Source organism: Limanda limanda, chromosome 12 (genome assembly GCF_963576545.1).
Source record: "Limanda limanda chromosome 12, fLimLim1.1, whole genome shotgun sequence".
In the NCBI taxonomy this organism is placed as follows: domain Eukaryota; kingdom Metazoa; phylum Chordata; class Actinopteri; order Pleuronectiformes; family Pleuronectidae; genus Limanda; species Limanda limanda.
In genome coordinates this window covers 13144511-13160922 of record NC_083647.1, presented here as the reverse complement: position 1 = coordinate 13160922, position 16412 = coordinate 13144511, and the positions used below count along the sequence as shown (strand labels likewise).

The following is a 16412-nucleotide window of genomic DNA, read 5'->3' as shown; positions in this document are numbered from 1 at the left end:
AAAGAACTTTACTCTGGTGGCAAGAATTCCCATGAATACTTGATGACTTCTATAGAAAGGAGGACCGTTTCATCTCACTTTGAAAGTGACATTCACGAGAGAACCGAAGTGACTTTGGATTCGCAGCTCTGCATTTCTGAAGGATATCATGAGCAGGGACGAGAGTAAAATGCAACATCTTATTTAATGAGTCACTAATTAAGGTATACAGCAGCACAGTGGGAGCAGCTTTACGTATGAGACATGTTTCAGGCATCGGGGACGCAATCTGGCGTCTTTCTTAGTGCAAAAGACAGTGAGTGTGAACCTCCCATAAGCCCTGTGTGAAGACGTCCCCTCTAGTTTGTTTCCTTCATCGGCAGAGGTCAACATTTCAATGTCTCCTGACCCAGAAACACTGCAGATCCAGTCTGTGTGCACCGCTGGATGAGCAAGTGTTGATCTGTGCAATTACAGTGACACATACTCAGTGACCCATCGCACCAGTCATCTGAGCCCAAGAGGGGACCACCCAAATCTCCAGAGGCTCCCAGGCCTGCGTGTAGTTCAGATCACAGTTCTCTGTGATGGCCTGTTGACCTTTTGCTTTGTGGTCGGAGCTCGGAGGTTAGAGAGGTGGTCATGTGTCTCTCTCTGCCAGACCGAGCTCTATCTCATGCTCGGCCGGGCTGCCTCTGTTGTCTACAATTCATTAGGAAGAGAAGCTGTTTCCGATAGACAGTGCTACTGAAGGCCTGATGTTTGATTTTACAGAGGGATTGTTGACCGTCTCCCTTAACAGCAGCTTCAGGGACTTTGTGCAGCCACAGAATTTATATATTTGGCACAATCAAAAAAAAAAGTTTCTCAATTTTCTTTTCTCCTTTTACATAAGCACATAATTCAACGTTGTCCATTTACTTGTAATATTCAGAAATCTTAGATTGGTGATGGATTAGTATTTAAAAACAAATGAAATCTTAAGTCAATAGATATTTAAATTTCTTGGACAAAATAAATCGGTAAAATGCACATTTCCCAAATTCAAGGAGCAGTGGCCTTTGCCTCCATGATGTACAAAGCGATCCCAGTCAAGTCTGTGTGCCGGGGCCAGACCGATGCCTTCTCTGAAACATGGATGGGTTTCTTCACGGTGCGTCATCTCATCAAAGCATTGGTTACTGGACGGAGGGCAGCAGAGTGTTGTATCAGTCACTAACTGAAGTGGCGGCCCAGTCTGGCTGAACGGTAGTCCACTCTGAGCTGGACGAAGGCATGCAGGAGGTTCCGCTCCAGATTGGTGAGCTGCTCACCCGAGCAGACCTGCTTCAGGTTGTCAGGGGCGACCACCAGGAGGTTACAGAGGGCGTGGAGTGTGTCGAAGAGCTGCAGCACCAGAGGAACCTGGAGGACGGAGAAACAACATGTTCAGATTATCATAAAAATCACAGTGTATCTTTTGTGCACTAAAAACCACACAGGGACACTTAAAAATTTGTAAGTCTTGTAAATCTTTAGGCATTTTAATCAATCAAATAAAAATCTCAAATATTTGTGTATTACAGGGAGAGAATTAGCTGATTTCATGTCTGATATACTTGACAAAATAATTAACTTTTAAAACTTAAGTTTCTTAGATTTTCTGGGACCTTTTTACAGTTTATAGAATACAAATCTAATGGAAGAAAAAATAAATCAACAAAAATAATCATCCACATAAGCATTCACCTAGACTGGCCTTTCACAAATACAGTTTTATTTTACCCTCTGACCAGTGTATCCTTGACCTATGCCCCCACCCCCCACTCACCCTGAATTCTTTGGCGCATCTTCGGTATTCAGCCACGTCGCAGATGGCCAGCATGCCTCCCATCGAGCTGTAGCTGTATTGCTGTAGGTGCTCGTGGATGAGCCTGTGGAAACGCACGCCCAGCTCCGTCAACACCACGTCCACATTTTTCCCATCCATGGATTTCTGCACGTGCTCCACCTGCCGACTGACGTAGGCGCACACCTTGGAGCAGGCCTGTCGGGCAGGAATACACAAAGGGAAACATGGAGGAGATGCTGACTAACTAGCAAAATCCAAAGACAGCTTTAAAAACTGTCAGTGCTTAGTCAAATAACAGAACAGACAAATGAGACAGAGGCCTTGGATCTCTTAGATCTCTTACTGTAGTGTACTGGATCATGACGTTGTTTTCATCTTCAGGCCTAAAGTCAGTCTTCTTCTGCTCTGTCAAAACGTGCTTCATTTGCCCCACCATGCAGTTCAGTGTTCTGTGTGTGGCAGAAAAAAATACATAAGAAATCGGCTCGTCTTTCCATTTGTTGGTTTTAGTTTTCCCATTTTAAAAATAAAACATCTCACTTGGCAGTAGTTCCCCACCTATTATAACCTCACCTGTCAATTCCCGTGTCCAGTTTCACTTCCATCTGTTCTATTGTCTCTTTCTTTTTGTGCAGGCACTCTGCCAACTTTTGAGATGAGCTGGAGAGATATTTCAAAGGGTAAATCATAGCGCCACTTTTCATCTAAAATTGATGTGTCTATTAAAGACAGGAGATATATAGCAACGACAAATTCAGAAATATATATAACCACTAACTGACCTTATAAGAGGCATAAGCTGGTCATTAAACTGCTTGTCAAACAAGTGGAAGATAGAGTTTGCTTGTTGAACCACATCCAGGAAGTACAGGTTGGCATTCTTGGCGTCTGATGAGGGAATGGCTGTGGATCAAAGGGAGAGAAAGAATGCATCAAGAAAATAAACCAAAATGTAGGTGAAAGAATAAATCAATGGGATTCACAAAATGCTGAAATATGCTGTTGCCTTTTCTTATTGGTCGACGTTACAGAAGCACAATAGATGAAACAGAGATTCTCATTCACATTAACACTCAGTCAGTGAGGAGAAGGGGAATCAAACCATGGGGGGCATCAGTAATTCACTTCCTTAAAGCAGAATGTACCTCATGAATCCACCACTGTAAGATACCAAATTCATGTTTAGTTCCACTGTAGCTGCCTGGAGGTGATAAGCTGTCTCCTTATTATACAGGCACATGCAGGAGGTAAAGAAGAGCCAGACACAGTCTCCTTCACAGAGTGCTAGCTTGGATATTTATCTGTTACACCTGTTAACTGCAACAAAATGTGTTAGCTATAGCGTTGGTATGGTGTCCATGGCAACACGCTTCTTCATCTGGTCCCTGGCAAAGTGAAAGGCTACAGACCCAGGAGGCTCATGATAGTAACTGCAGTAAGTCATGAGAAATCAGGTGTTTTTTTCCTCCTTCAGGTGTCAAAGGAAAAACAACTGTGGTGGCGTCACTGATTGAGATGTGGCTTGAAGGGAAACAGGCTCGAAGGTCGAAACTCATACGCTACATTGTCAAGATCAAAAAGTCACAGACAGTGGCATTTCAAATGATCTTCCACATATGGCCAAGAGCTTGTAGCTTCATTTTGCCTGATAGGACACAACCTGTGCATTCTTTGGTCAAGTTGTGAATAGAAGACAATATGAGTATATTTATCACCATAACTATCCCAATCCATTGCTTTTTATGTATTCTATTCTAAGGCAACTGTGGATCGGGAGGTAGTGAGGGTCATCCTCTAACCAGAGGGTTGGTGGTTTGATCCCCAGCACCTCCAGTCTGCATTCTGAAGTGTCCTTGGGCAAAGTACAGGACCACAAATTGCAGTTGACAGTGTATGAATGGTGGGTGATAGATAATAAGCACTGCATAAAGATATATAGTCATACTGTATATATGATTGTGTGTGTAGGGGTGAATGCAACCGGTACTGTAAAGCGCTCTGAGGGGTCGATAGGATGGAAAAGCTCCATATAAATACAGTCTATTTACCATATACGCATTATGGTTATAATGAGTTTAGGAGGATGTACCTGAAAGGCCAATCTCCAGGGCGTAGTCAATGTGATCCACACACAGATGTTCCACCAGCAGCAGGAATATTGAGAAGGCATTCTTGGGTAGGTCCGAGGGATCTGAAAGCTGTGGAACCCCAAAACATAAAACTCTTTCAAAACTACTGTTCTCTAAAAGACTTCATTAATACATCCCCCCCCTTCTGTTAAACAAAGCCGAGCAGCCTCACCCGGTTGCATCTCTCAAAGGCATGGCGTGTCTCTTGCAGCAGGTTGACGACCAGCTCTGGGGACAGAAAGGTCTCCCCATGAGTGTCGATGCTGGCGCCCAGCGGAAGGTTAGTGCGCTGTCTGATACGCTCCTTCAGCTCTTGAATGCTGTAGAAGAATGTGGATCAAGATTAGGTTGTGCATTTTCATTTTATTATTGTGCAAAAGAGATTTTCAAATAATCCTAGCTTAATCTGGCATGATGAAACTGAGAATGAAATCTCTGACCTTCCGGTGCCTATGAGGCGTTTCTGATGATTCTTGGAGTCATAGTATCGCTGCAGAATCATGGCACCTCGAGTGCGAAGGTATTCCCTCTCCATGTCAATGTAACTTTCCAGGTAGGAGGAGAAGATGCTCTTGATCAGCTTGGACAGGAACGTGTGCTTGTCTGAGCCCAGGTTGAACTCCGTTAGCTTGGTGGCTAATGCTGTGGTTCTGAGGAGTGCGTAAAGAGAAAAGTAGACGTAAGGTGTAAGTATGAAGGTGTTGATCGAAACTGAATAGAAAGTATGCGGTCAAGTTATTTACTTGGAGTAAAGGTCATAGAGGTTCTTGAGGTACTGTTCCACATCAGAGTGCCGGGTCGTATCCAGTTTATCCTTGACGTGGGCCTGGAGACACAGAGCCCGTCAAATATGAAACGAACAGATGAAACACAGCTAGAAAACAAAAAACACAAGAGCGGTACTAGAAATACCTGTAATTTGATCTCAAAGATGTTTTGGATGAGTTTGGCCATGACAGTCTCTGGGCTGCTGAAGACCTCCCCCACCTGCTTGTTGACCCTCTGGCAGAGGACTGCAGTGTCCTCAAACACATCGTTCCTCAGGTAGGCCCCCTTGAGACAGAAAAGGGTTATTCGGGTAATACTGACACCCAAAACGTGCAATGTGTGACATATAAGAGGAAAGTTTTTAACTCACTTCTTGACACTGTTTGATGTAGACGTCCACGCAATGTGCATAGCCCTTTAACATAAAGACACACAAGTTACTCCAGTACAACATGTATAAATCAAGTGACCATTTTAATGATCACATTCAATATGATATCAAATACACGGAAAAATAATCACCTTGAAATGTAATAGAACTGCCGCAAGTTCCCTCATACGTCCGATCTCGCCCCTGCGCTGGGCAGCAGTGAACTCCTGGATTAACTGTCGCTCCAGGTCATGGTACTTACCTGGATAGAAAAGTAAACACAAAGACATACAAAACTATTATTATAGTGAGTTAACTTTTACTGTATTTATTAATCATTATATTGCAGATAATAGTGCATAATGAGTAAGTCACAACCACAAACTTACTGGCAATTTTTGCCTTGACATCTGCAAATCTGTCAGAGAAAAACACAAGAAATCGTTCAAGAGACAACTGCAACTCGTATCCCACAATTAAGGTCAAAAGGTAATGTGAGCTTTATTTTTTTTTAGAAATGCATTTGATTTGGATTAAATGCTTAAATAACTGATTTGTTCTGCAATGGCCTTACACGACAGGCAAACGTCGACATCACTAATACACCACCTTCCTCTTGTTTGACAGGGCTCTTGTCTAAAGCTGCCTCCAGGATGCCTGACTCACCTGTCGAATGGCAGCTCCTGGGCAATGAGATGCAGCTTCTGGATGATATCAGCAGCCTCCTTAATCTGAAGGGGAGAGAGAGAGAAAGAGAGGCGGAGAGTGAGTGGGTGAGCGAGAGCGAGAGATGTAAGGTGAGGGAAAAAAGAGAGAGAGCACGACAGAACCATGAGAGGTGGACATCCAGACAGAAAGCGGGCAGGCCGCCGGCAGGTGTTCTCCACTTGGGGGATCATCATCTTAGAGCAGCCCTCCTCCACCTCCCTGTGTTGAACAGGGAGCTGATAACAGACAGGCTGCGCTCACCTGGGCATCGGCAGCAACAACAGCAGCAGCAGCAGTCCTGACTTAGCAGCACATCCAACTCTTTATTGGCATGCCTTTTCTGAATGGGCTGTAATCCCACAGGAGTCTAAAACGCCTTCAATAATCTGTCCGGCCAGGGATATCTGTCTAAAAAAAGGGGGCCCTGTCGAGAACTCCCCTCCCTCCGCCCCTCCTGACATACACGCTGGCTGAAAAAGCCCCAGACCTACGAAAGGCCCGCCGTCCGCAACTCCTCTGTTCCTGCAGATGCCTGCCTCAGCTAACATCATTACTCTGCTCCCGTGAGGAGGATCCAGCCTTTCTGCTCGGCGAAGGTTTTCTAAGTATCTGTCCCCCAGCTAAGATTAGCTAAATCCCATGTAAGTAATGTAGCCGTCTCCCTGCAGTCAGGGTTTAGCAGCACTTGTCTCCACGCTGGCGGCCCAGCCCTCCCTTTCAGAAGGATTAGCAAAGCCACCCCCCTTCAGCTATTCACTTGCAGCTTTCCTCTTTCCCCCTTGTCTGGAGGTATGCTCAGGAAAAGGAATCTGGCCAGATATTTCTGCATGCCTCTCCAGAAAACTAGCTCCATCTCCAGCTCTCGTCTCTGGGATTGACCCCGAGACTCGCTGCTCTGCATCCACTAATGATGTTCCTACCAACAGGAATTAATCTGAAGCGTCCCAGCCTCGCGTTGTCACTTACAAAACTGCAAAATCCAACTTTCAGGGGGTCACTTTTCTAACATCTACACGGCCTCGGTGTAGGCGGAAACTATGTGCGTCTCCTCTCACAGCATCTGTGTTATCGCCGCCTTTAAATGTACGATCACGCAGCGAGCTCTTTGCCTCTGTAATGCGGCACAAAGCTGAGGACCAACTAAATTCTTGCTCCGAGACAACTTACTGGAAATGCAATTAGGGTTGACATGAGCATGTTGACATCCATGTGAGTCGATCACCCAGCTATTGTCAGGCAGCAAATGACAGTTTATTAATCCAAATTAGCCGAGGGATCCGACTAAAGGGATAAACTTGACAAATTAATATGGATGCTTTACCTCCTAATCCTGTTCATTCTTACCTCCGGCAATATCACAGCAGGGGACCTTGTCAATGGTCACACCTCCGCCAGAGTGAATGGAACGAAGGCGTGCAGCGTATACACACCTTGTCGGGGTTATTGAAGACGTCACTGCGTAGGTCTCCATCCAGGAACTCGTTGAAATAGGTCATCAGACGCTGAGCCTCCACAGCCCTCTGCCGGGGTGTGTTCACGCCCTCCAGCTGGTCGCCAAGGTGACAAACCTTGGTGGCCACATAGCTGATGTGCTCGTCAAGCTCTTGGAAATGCTGGAAGGCCACCTGAATTGACACAGAACAATAAATAAAATTAAAAATAGATTCTGTGTTATATGTTATAAATAAAAATTATATTTGACCATACAACACACCTGGTTGCTTCTCTGCAAATCTTGAACTTTGTGGGCAAATTCCTTGGCTTCACGATGACACTGATGCTCGAGCTTCTCCACCCGCCGCTGGATCCTCTCATCCAGTAGCTTTAGCTCCTCTATGTGGTTCTCAAACTCCTCTAAGAGCCTATAACAGAGGAGAGAAAGGTATATGGATACAGAACTTCACATCGGTCTACATAACACACAGTAAATCCTCAACAAACACACAAGTAAAAACACACAAATATTGCTCTTATTCATGAGGAAGTGATTGCAGAACACAAGGTTAAATCTGTCCCACTGACCTAACACTTACAGTTAATAGTTACTGAATAGTACCGGATGCTTAATTCCTGGGTCCCCAGACTTAAGAAGCTCTGAGAACTAGCAGCTTCGTCAGCTGCATTTTAAGTGTCACCAGACTCGCAGAGCAAATGTTCTAAGTCAGCACCACATTTCACAGAGTAAGAAACATCCCAAAATGATGAGTATATAATCTCTTGACTAATTCCCTCAGCACTGGCTACAGCTTAAAGACATCTCCCATCCCTTCCCAATAGACACTCATTCCCTGGCTGGTGACTCACAGTATGGTGGCCTCCACAGATATGTTGTCTCTGACTCCTCGCTAAGAGCTTCCAACGAGGTGGTAGCAACAGTTTTGTGAAGGAAAAGATAAGGCAGGACGGATCTACAGTACAGTTTAAGTGTTAGAGCATTTTTGCTTACGAGACGTAAGTAGGTCCCCAAGTGTAAACACAACAACAAGCAGAGGAAATGCCATGGAAAAAAAATCTTAGCGACAGATATTTCCGTTTTTCTCCAACGATCACCGACATTGAATTAGCGTGGGGACACCAAGATGAGCTTTGGTCAGTGGAAAAGGAAAAGCTTCAGTTTCCCTCAAAGTAATTGGCGAGTTGACACTGAAAGGTATGAATGAAGAATCATAATTTATAGTAAGATATTTTCATTCTATGATTAATCTTGGGATTTTTCTGAAAACGGACTCAAAAATTGGCTTATTTGCCCTTCAAAATGTCAAAAAGTAGGAAAAAATAAATAGTTAAGGCAAGTTGGAGAATAAGTGGTGTACACAAATACATTTTCTGTTTTACTTGTCCTTCTTGACTTGATTCATAATGAAATACATTCCTTGATGTCACTATCTAATCAACTTCAACGAGAGTCTGAAAATATAAGACATGGGTTTGATTGAATTATATTTGACACATTGTTCTGCAGATGATTGCACTGTCAGAGGATGGAAATAGAAGGGCTATTGCATATTTAAACATTATAATATGATCTTCTTTTAAAGCTTCTTTCTGCGAACTTAGTTTATCATTTACGTATTAGTATTTACGCTTAATTTACATGCAAGATAAAAAAAAGCTCACAAGATGTAAGAGCATTTTAAAATCTCAATATTAACTGTTTATTGTGATTATGCAAAAAATAAGTAAATGCAATAGGCTGTAGAAACACTGGCACCATAACCTGCAGCATGAGATTCCACTAAACTACAGCCTCATAGTAATCTGAGATGGGTTAGGGGGTAGAGCGGTCGTCCTCTAACCAGAAGGTTGTCCCCATCTGCATGCCAAAGTGTCCTTGGGCAAGACAATAAACCCTGTATTGCCCCTCATAGAAAAAGTGATGCCCGTAGATGCACTGTATGAATGTGTGTGTGTGTATGTGTGTGTGTGTGTGTGTGTGTGTGTGTGTGTGTGTGTGTGTGTGTGTGTGAATGGGCGAAAGGCAACAACCTGCACTGTAAAGCGCTTTGAGTTGTCATCAAGACTAGAAAAAAGCTCTACATAAACACAGACCACGTGTGTGCTGTGAATGTAAATAAGAATTAAAATCTGCTTCTGTACCTTTTAGGGTCAAAAGCCTCAGCTCCTCCTTTGGAGCCTCCTCCAGGAGTCCTCCATGCCAACCTCTCAATGTACTCATCTGCGTCAAAGGGCTCCTGGGGGGGGGGGGGGGGGAGAAGGTCGTGTTAGTGCTGATGTTCTCCTCCACGTACGATCATTCAAACACTGAATCCAATGTCATGATGATAAAAGCACACACACACACACTGGGATGACTGACAAAACGGCTAACAACAGCTAATAACGATGCCATTTCTTCGATTCATGAAATAAACAACGTTCGTCCAGAACAGTTTTCACGACATGACGCAAACTTCCCCCCAGCTGCTCGAGTCCTTATTAGAGCTTAATAACAGGACGAATAATGACGGGCACCGTTAGGGCTGGCGTCAACGATAGCTAGCTAGCAGCCTGGCTAACCTGACAGCTAACAGTGCTCCGGTCATTGTACCTCGAACAGCTGAGCGGTCGTCGCCATGTTGACGCTTCGGCTCGCTTCCGGTGGGGGTGCAGGTCAGGGGACGGAGCTCGGAGTCGGTAACGCCGCCGACTTCCGCATGGATTTGGCGATTTGGTGCAGTTTCGCCCTTTGTTGACAGCCTGATGATTAGCAGCCCAGCTTCCTGTATGAGAGCAGGGTGGGGATGGCTGCGTCACGGTGCGCATGCGCGGCGGGGTCGGCTGATTGGCGGTGGACGATCACGTGACACAACAACAGGAAGTACCGTGGATGTGTCATGAGATCACAGACAGTTTTTATTTGGGACAGAATGTGATCGTTAATATGATGAGAGTCAGGTTTGTGTGACGTCAGGATCCAGTGCAGCCGGAGACATGAGTGTGCGAGCTCTGTGGATCGTTTCTCATGAGAAGGGAGACAATGTATCGATACGATTCTCGAGGTTTGTAACTGCTTGATACACACGTCCCGCTATGAAGTGTCACATTGTTTATAGCTGCATGTTATAATGTCTAGTCTAATCTTCAATTTATTGAGTTGAGTCTGGAACTATAGCTTATCTCAAGTTCATTCTTACAAGGTTTTACAAATGATTGACACGGCTTCTCATTGTTTTTTATAAAATAGTTTCTATCTATTTTAAAACTGTCTTCAAAAAACAGTTTCTATGTAAAAGCCTGTTTCATTTTTCTGATGGTTTTATGAGCATCCTGTTTTATTTGGCGACCTGTTTTATTTTAAGTGAAAAGTGCTTCACAAATGTTGTGTACTATTATTATCATTATAATTATGAATAATCCATTTTTTTGTAATTATGAAAATATTCATCTATTTATTTTGTCTGGTCTTGTTTCCTCCTTGTATACCTGCTTGTTACAATGTTAAGAAAGCACTATAATATTATTATAATTATTATTATCATGTCTCACCCCCGCAGGAGGTTCTCCACTGTGGAGCACCGTGCTAAATGCCTGGCAGGTTCCTCCTATGTAGCCGTCCCCGAGGACGGCACCGTGCTGCAGCTGCTGCTCACGGAGCTGGGCCTCTCCGAGCCAGACAAGTCTTACGTAGCTCTCAGAGACGACTGCCTCCATCGCCAGCGGTCACCGGCGCTGGAGCTGCACGTGGATGGTCCTGGGAAGGGAATACTGTGGCCGGTGTTGGCCATTTCACAAGGGCCCCTTATCCTGGCTTGCCTGTGTTTAGTGGATGCCCCTCCTGAGCCTCGGCCCCCCCTGGCCAACCTGCTCTCTGTCTCACAGGGTCTCACCCTCCTGGCAGGTCTGCAGACTTTTCTCCTGGGCTCCGGGAACAAGCCTGATAGCGAGGGGCCGGCCTCTCGCCTTGCAATGCTGCCAACTGTGCTCCTGCAGGTTTGTCCACTTGGGACTCCCCTGGATGTGCCAGCGCTGGGGGCACCCGCCACGCCCACAGCGCCCACACCTGCTGGGAACCAGAAGCAGCCGGCCTGGAAGACGGGTCTCTACCGTGGTCGGGCAGTTGTGAACGTAGTTTTGAAAGAAACGGTGCGCTCCATGCAGTATGGGAATCCGAGCACACAGGACCTCTGGGATGTTTACGGCACAGTGACGTGCAAAGTAAGTGCACAGTTGAAAGGGAAGTAAGTAAGTTATACATTTTTGACAATTATCTAATTTTCCTCTTGCTTTCTACTTTCTCCACATTAGTGTGAAGTGGAGGGGGTGCTCCCAAATGTGACGGTGACCCTCACACTGCCACCAAACGGTTCTCCACTGCAGGACATCCTAGTCCATCCGTGTGTCACCTCACTGGATGCTAGTATCTTGACGGCCAGCAGCGTCGATAGCAGTGACAGCTCAGCGTTCTCTGGGCCCTACAAGTTCCCCTTCTCCCCCCCCCTCGAGCCCTTCAGACTATGCAGTTATACATCTCAGGTAGAGGACATAGTATATCTCCTTCTCACATGCTTCTCATCCCACATGTTCACTGTGCTGTCATATGTGACTCCTCCAACTTTATCAACAGGTTCCTGTTCCCCCTATCCTTGGATCGTATCAACTGAAGGAGGAAGAAAACCAGCTGCGTGTGTCAGTGACCCTCATACTTCACGAAAGTGTCAAGAACAGCTTTGAGTACTGTGAAGCACATCTGCCATTCTTTAACAGGTAAACTACAAAAATGTATAACAAACTAAAAGAGTTCTGTGTACGGTCATTTAATTTTCATTTCAGAAATGAGTATGCATAAAACAAGGAGTGATTTGAGAAAGTAGTGACAGTTCAACAGGCGCCACATGCAGCTGTGTCAGCAGGTGGACATCGTGGGGTATTACGTTTCCGTCATCCTGTATCGTAAATGAGATTGTCCACGTTTGTACTTTAGTTTCAGTCTTGATTTTCAGAATCATTACACTCCCACACCAAGGGTTTATTATATCAGCAAATCATTGAACTGCCAGCTTCTCACATTTAATACACTTGAGGAACATTTGTCCCTATGGGGGTTTTCTTACAGGCTGAAACTTTAATTTTCTAAATGGACCAATCAAGATTGGTGTAAAATATGCTGTCACTGCTTGCCCCTGTGTCAATATCTGTGTAAAAACCCAGCTGTATGTGGTTGAACCCATGAAACTTAAGCAATGTAAATTTTCAGAATTCAAAAGTACTGCAATCTCAGTTTAGCGGGGTTGGTAATATGAATAATAGTGTTTATATGTGTGCTGTGTGTGCAGGGATCAGATGGGTGTGGTGGATGTGAAGGTGAGCTCCGGGCAACTGGATGTTTCAAAGGAGAAGAACCTGCTGGTCTGGACCCTGGGTAGACATTTTCTTCTGCTCATCACTGTATATAAAAACACTTTTATTACGGCTGTATATTTGAAAAAGAAATTTATGAGCAGATTCCTGTCACTGACATGTAGGACAGAAGTTTCCTAAATCTCGCGAGGTCACGATGGAGGGCAGGATCACCTTCTCTGGGCCCACACCAGGACCAACTGACCCTCTCTGCACAGAATTGACTGCCTACATCAAAGTAGGTTCATATGTGTGGTGAGAGCCAGAAACATGTCTTTAGTCTTAATGTATACAATGTTCTACAGTCATCAACAAATCCACTGTTATTTTCCCAGTTGTATTTCAAGGTGCCTGACATAACGCTTTCTGGATCCTGCGTGGATCAGCATTCAGTGCAGGTGTATTCTTCTGCCAAACCACGGATTGTAACATGTGAGCTATTTGAATGTTTCTGTATCAAAACGTTTTTGATGTAAACACATTTTCTGAAAGTAAACATTTGTCTCTGTCTGTCTGTTGTATTTACAGCCCGAGAACTTCAATCCAAAGAGTACTTTATATGGAACTCAGCAGGTGCCGCTCCGGTGTCCTCTGGGCAGATGATGCTGTAGCGTGGATCTGTAAAAAAGGAGCTTGGTGTCCAAGGTGCACTGTTCACTGTATTACACTGTATTATATTAAAGGGACTGATGAACGTATGCAGAATATGTGAAGGACATGTGACTCCATTAAATTAAGTTGTTAGAAACTTGTTGTGGCTGGAGTATTCCTAAAGGAGCACCTGTCAAATGGTTTATACACGTTACACGTGGTCTAATATTCAGTTGTTTATAATTTAGCAAATCAGTGTTCAAACTTTGACCGGCAGAAACATGTGTTTTTTCAACATACCCTTCCTTGTGGTTAAATGTCTTTCCTCCCCCCAACTTTCACCCTCCCTCAAATTGATCCCATTGCAGACACAAGGGCCACCCCTCGCTCTGACAGTCCCACTCCAGTGGCTCTCCATCAGCCGGATAATTAGCAGCTGAGACCTTGTCATCAGCTGTTGTGGGCCTGAAGGAGACAGGCGGCTGGGCTGTGAAAGGCCCGGCTGCTCTGGCCAGTGTTTTGGCCACAAAAGGCTCCTCTTTTAGAGCTGGCAGGAGCGCTTACCCCGACCAATCACTCCCCCCCGTCTCTTCTTGACCCCGTCCCCGCCCTGTCAACTAGTGGTTCGTTCAAACACACAAACCCCTCCAACCAGACTGTGATTGAGCGCTGACCCCCCTGGCCCTCAGAGACTTTAAAGGCAGACGGTCCCATTCAGCGAGCAGGAGCTGCCTAATTGGTGAAAAAGTCACAAGGACAGTAATGGTGGGGGGGGGGAGGTGGCCTTTTGAGGTTGCAGAGGTGCTTTAACTCGATTAATCTAGAACCTCAGGTATTTGATTTTTGAACCCAATTGTTACAACACAAAAGGGGTAGATCTTCCTTGATCTTTATTTAAATATGTAAAAGTTCTTTGAAGACGTGTTTTTCCACAGTTAGCAATGACTTTACCTGAACTATGATGAGTGATAATAATGAATAACCAGCCGTCGAAGGGTTAAATTCGAGGCCCACTGCTTCTCAGCAGCCAGACTCCTCTGAGTGGCCTCATTGTGTGCTGTTGGCCTCTTGTGCCCCTTGCTGGTCCAAATGCTACATTCTCACGTGGATTTCCACTCTGAAGGCTGACCATGACCAATCCTCTGTCAATTGGAACCAATTGCTCACACGGCATCCTTCACCTTCTTTTTATGTGGCAGTGCGGAGTGGCAGACACCAAGACCTCTCGGCTCTCCCCTCCAGGATGATTTGGCTTTAAGGCCCAGTGTATGTGGCTAGTGAACCGGAAGAGGAGAAGATTTTTTTTTTTGTTTGAGGACTTGGGCCACTCTAAATCTCCTCGATATGTGGTCAGTCTGGCTCCTGTAGTCTGCAGCCACTGGCCTCTCGCTGGCAGACTTTGCTTTGTTGATTGAATGGCTCGCTAAGTAGACGGACTCATTTTAATGCGTTGCTGTGGTCCGGTGCCTTCTGCTCACGCTTTGGGTGTGAAACCTGATGAGCTTTTCACAATTACAAGTGTATTTCCTTATGTTAACATGCAAATATTTAAGGGATTAATGATTTTCTGTTACAATAACCTTTGAAAAAATTAATTTCTGAACATAAAGCAACACTGTGGATCATTATTAATCATTTTAATACATCCTGAGAATGGACAGAATTAAGTTATATAAATAAATGTGAAGATTCTGAAAGATTTTCCATATGTAAACGTTACAAACATACTGTACTAAAAGCCACAGCTGATGTCCTCTGAGCTGTGGACGTTCACTTCACTGTGTCCCTCAGCACAATCATGACACCCAGTGGCAGAGTTCTATACAGTTCATATTACACTTCTTCTCTTCAGTTCACATTTATTCTTATCGAAATGGATCCACTAGGCTGGTGCCACACAATCTTTGTTAATTAATTCCTGTCCGGCCCCCTGCTGTGTGGTGTGATCACAGCAGGGTTCCTCTAACCCACCGTGCCTGAGGAGGACCCAGGCTCTTTGTCGGCCGCTGTGGCCTCAGGTGTTTGGTGGGAGTCCAGTTCCTCTCAGCCCCTCATACCCTCGCTGAGAGCCAGCCTCAGAGAGACCACTTTAGGAATGATGGTGCAATTAGCATTTTCCTCTTCACGGGTCTAATTCATTCTTCAAGAGCCACAGATCTTTTCAAATAATGGGACACGTTATCTTTGGAGGCTGAGGGATTCTTTTGTGCTAATATCTACATAAAGTGTTCCAATGAGAAAGCAGATGTGAATCTTTCTGAACTGAATTTTACTTTTAGATGTCTGTTATCAGTATTGTAGAAAGACTACATGAGCTTCTCCACGTTAGTGCGTCACTCTCACCTGTAGAGGGCGCCATAAACTCAGTCATGCAGGGAATTTGAGCTGAACCCAAGTTTGTTCATCTGGAAAGTTGATTGGATTTGAAATCATACAACACAGTGACCTGATGAAATATGAAATGATGATTTGTTAAAGCATATACAGATATGAATAAACATGAGCCCATGTTGGTTGAGAGAAATCAACATTTTTAGTTTTTTGCTTCAAAAGCCATGATGTTGTGTTAATAAGTATATTATATTACCTTTTCTTGTGTTTACTAAAAAGAAAAAGTACTCTTACGCCACTTTTCCCAACTTCTATCACTTATCCTCCCTGACTGAGGCTACATGCAACTATCTGTCTCTATCTTACCCCTGTCCTTCTCTCAGTTTCCCTTTCAGCTGTTCATGTTGAGTTATTGTCCAACAACAGTCCTTTATGTCCTGTTTGTTCAACAGTTCTTTCCTTGAGTCTGTTTTTGGGACCTTGAGCTCGATCACTTTGGATCCCATCCTCTCTCCACCAGGTGTGTTGGACCGCCGGAGCAGAGGCAGAGATTTTGGCTCCAGAAAGCGACTGGGGTCCAGACTTTCTTCTGTTGTCTCATCCAAGAAGATGTTTCTCTCTGTGGGTCTTCTTCCAAGTGTCAGCTTCTGGGTCCCTTCTGAGGTCGGAACTCCGGCTATACGCCCAAAATGAAATGAGCAGATAATGTCAGAATCAATCAACAGGCCACATTTGGAGGGAATCAAGAATAAAATGCAAAAATAGTCATTTGCATTCCTCCCATTAGCTGCGTAGACAGTCTTGTGTCTTCTCTGCTCTCTGGCTTGTCGGGGGTGAGCTTTCGATGAGGCTGTTGAGTTTGATCCGT

General features: G+C 44.7%; 2 protein-coding genes across 5 annotated transcripts; one reads left to right on the top strand and one right to left on the bottom strand.

Moving 5' to 3' along the window:
• Positions 1-165: 165 nt before the first annotated feature.
• On the bottom strand, positions 166-10008 carry exoc5 (exocyst complex component 5). The gene is made up of 18 exons (XM_061082414.1): positions 9834-10008; positions 9383-9477; positions 7500-7647; positions 7216-7410; positions 5744-5808; positions 5467-5495; positions 5230-5339; positions 5078-5122; positions 4852-4992; positions 4683-4765; positions 4380-4589; positions 4112-4259; positions 3900-4008; positions 2593-2713; positions 2384-2470; positions 2154-2259; positions 1790-2005; positions 166-1383 (listed from the first exon to the last, which is right to left on the bottom strand). The coding sequence occupies exons 1-18, from the start codon at positions 9858-9860 to the stop codon at positions 1195-1197; spliced, it is 2124 nt and encodes a 707-aa protein (XP_060938397.1). The 5' UTR covers positions 9861-10008; the 3' UTR covers positions 166-1194.
• A 106-nt stretch (positions 10009-10114) lies between these two features.
• Positions 10115-16412, top strand: ap5m1 (adaptor related protein complex 5 subunit mu 1). 4 transcript variants are annotated; one of them, XM_061082533.1, is made up of 9 exons: positions 10115-10284; positions 10780-11440; positions 11531-11758; positions 11850-11989; positions 12559-12644; positions 12748-12860; positions 12958-13054; positions 13151-13267; positions 16065-16412. In XM_061082533.1, exons 1-8 carry the CDS (start codon positions 10217-10219, stop codon positions 13231-13233), a joined length of 1476 nt encoding a protein of 491 aa, XP_060938516.1. In that variant the 5' UTR covers positions 10115-10216; the 3' UTR covers positions 13234-13267; positions 16065-16412. The 4 variants fall into 4 exon arrangements, with proteins under 4 accessions (XP_060938516.1, XP_060938515.1, XP_060938514.1 ...); XM_061082532.1 differs by lacking the exon at positions 16065-16412 and adding an exon at positions 14413-14822; XM_061082531.1 differs by lacking the exon at positions 16065-16412 and adding an exon at positions 13582-14822.

Coding starts and splice junctions, on each gene's coding strand:
- exoc5 (XM_061082414.1), bottom strand. CDS start 9,860: ATGGCGACGACCGCTCAGCTGTTCGAG. Junction 4,993..5,077: donor ACATCAAACAGTGTCAAGAA/GTGAGTTAAAAA, acceptor TTCTGTCTCAAG/GGGGCCTACCTGAGGAACGA. Junction 4,260..4,379: donor CGCCTCATAGGCACCGGAAG/GTCAGAGATTTC, acceptor ATTCTTCTACAG/CATTCAAGAGCTGAAGGAGC.
- ap5m1 (XM_061082533.1), top strand. CDS start 10,217: ATGAGTGTGCGAGCTCTGTGGATCGTTTCTCATGAGAAGGGAGACAAT. Junction 11,990..12,558: donor CATCTGCCATTCTTTAACAG/GTAAACTACAAA, acceptor CTGTGTGTGCAG/GGATCAGATGGGTGTGGTGG. Junction 12,861..12,957: donor AATTGACTGCCTACATCAAA/GTAGGTTCATAT, acceptor TTATTTTCCCAG/TTGTATTTCAAGGTGCCTGA.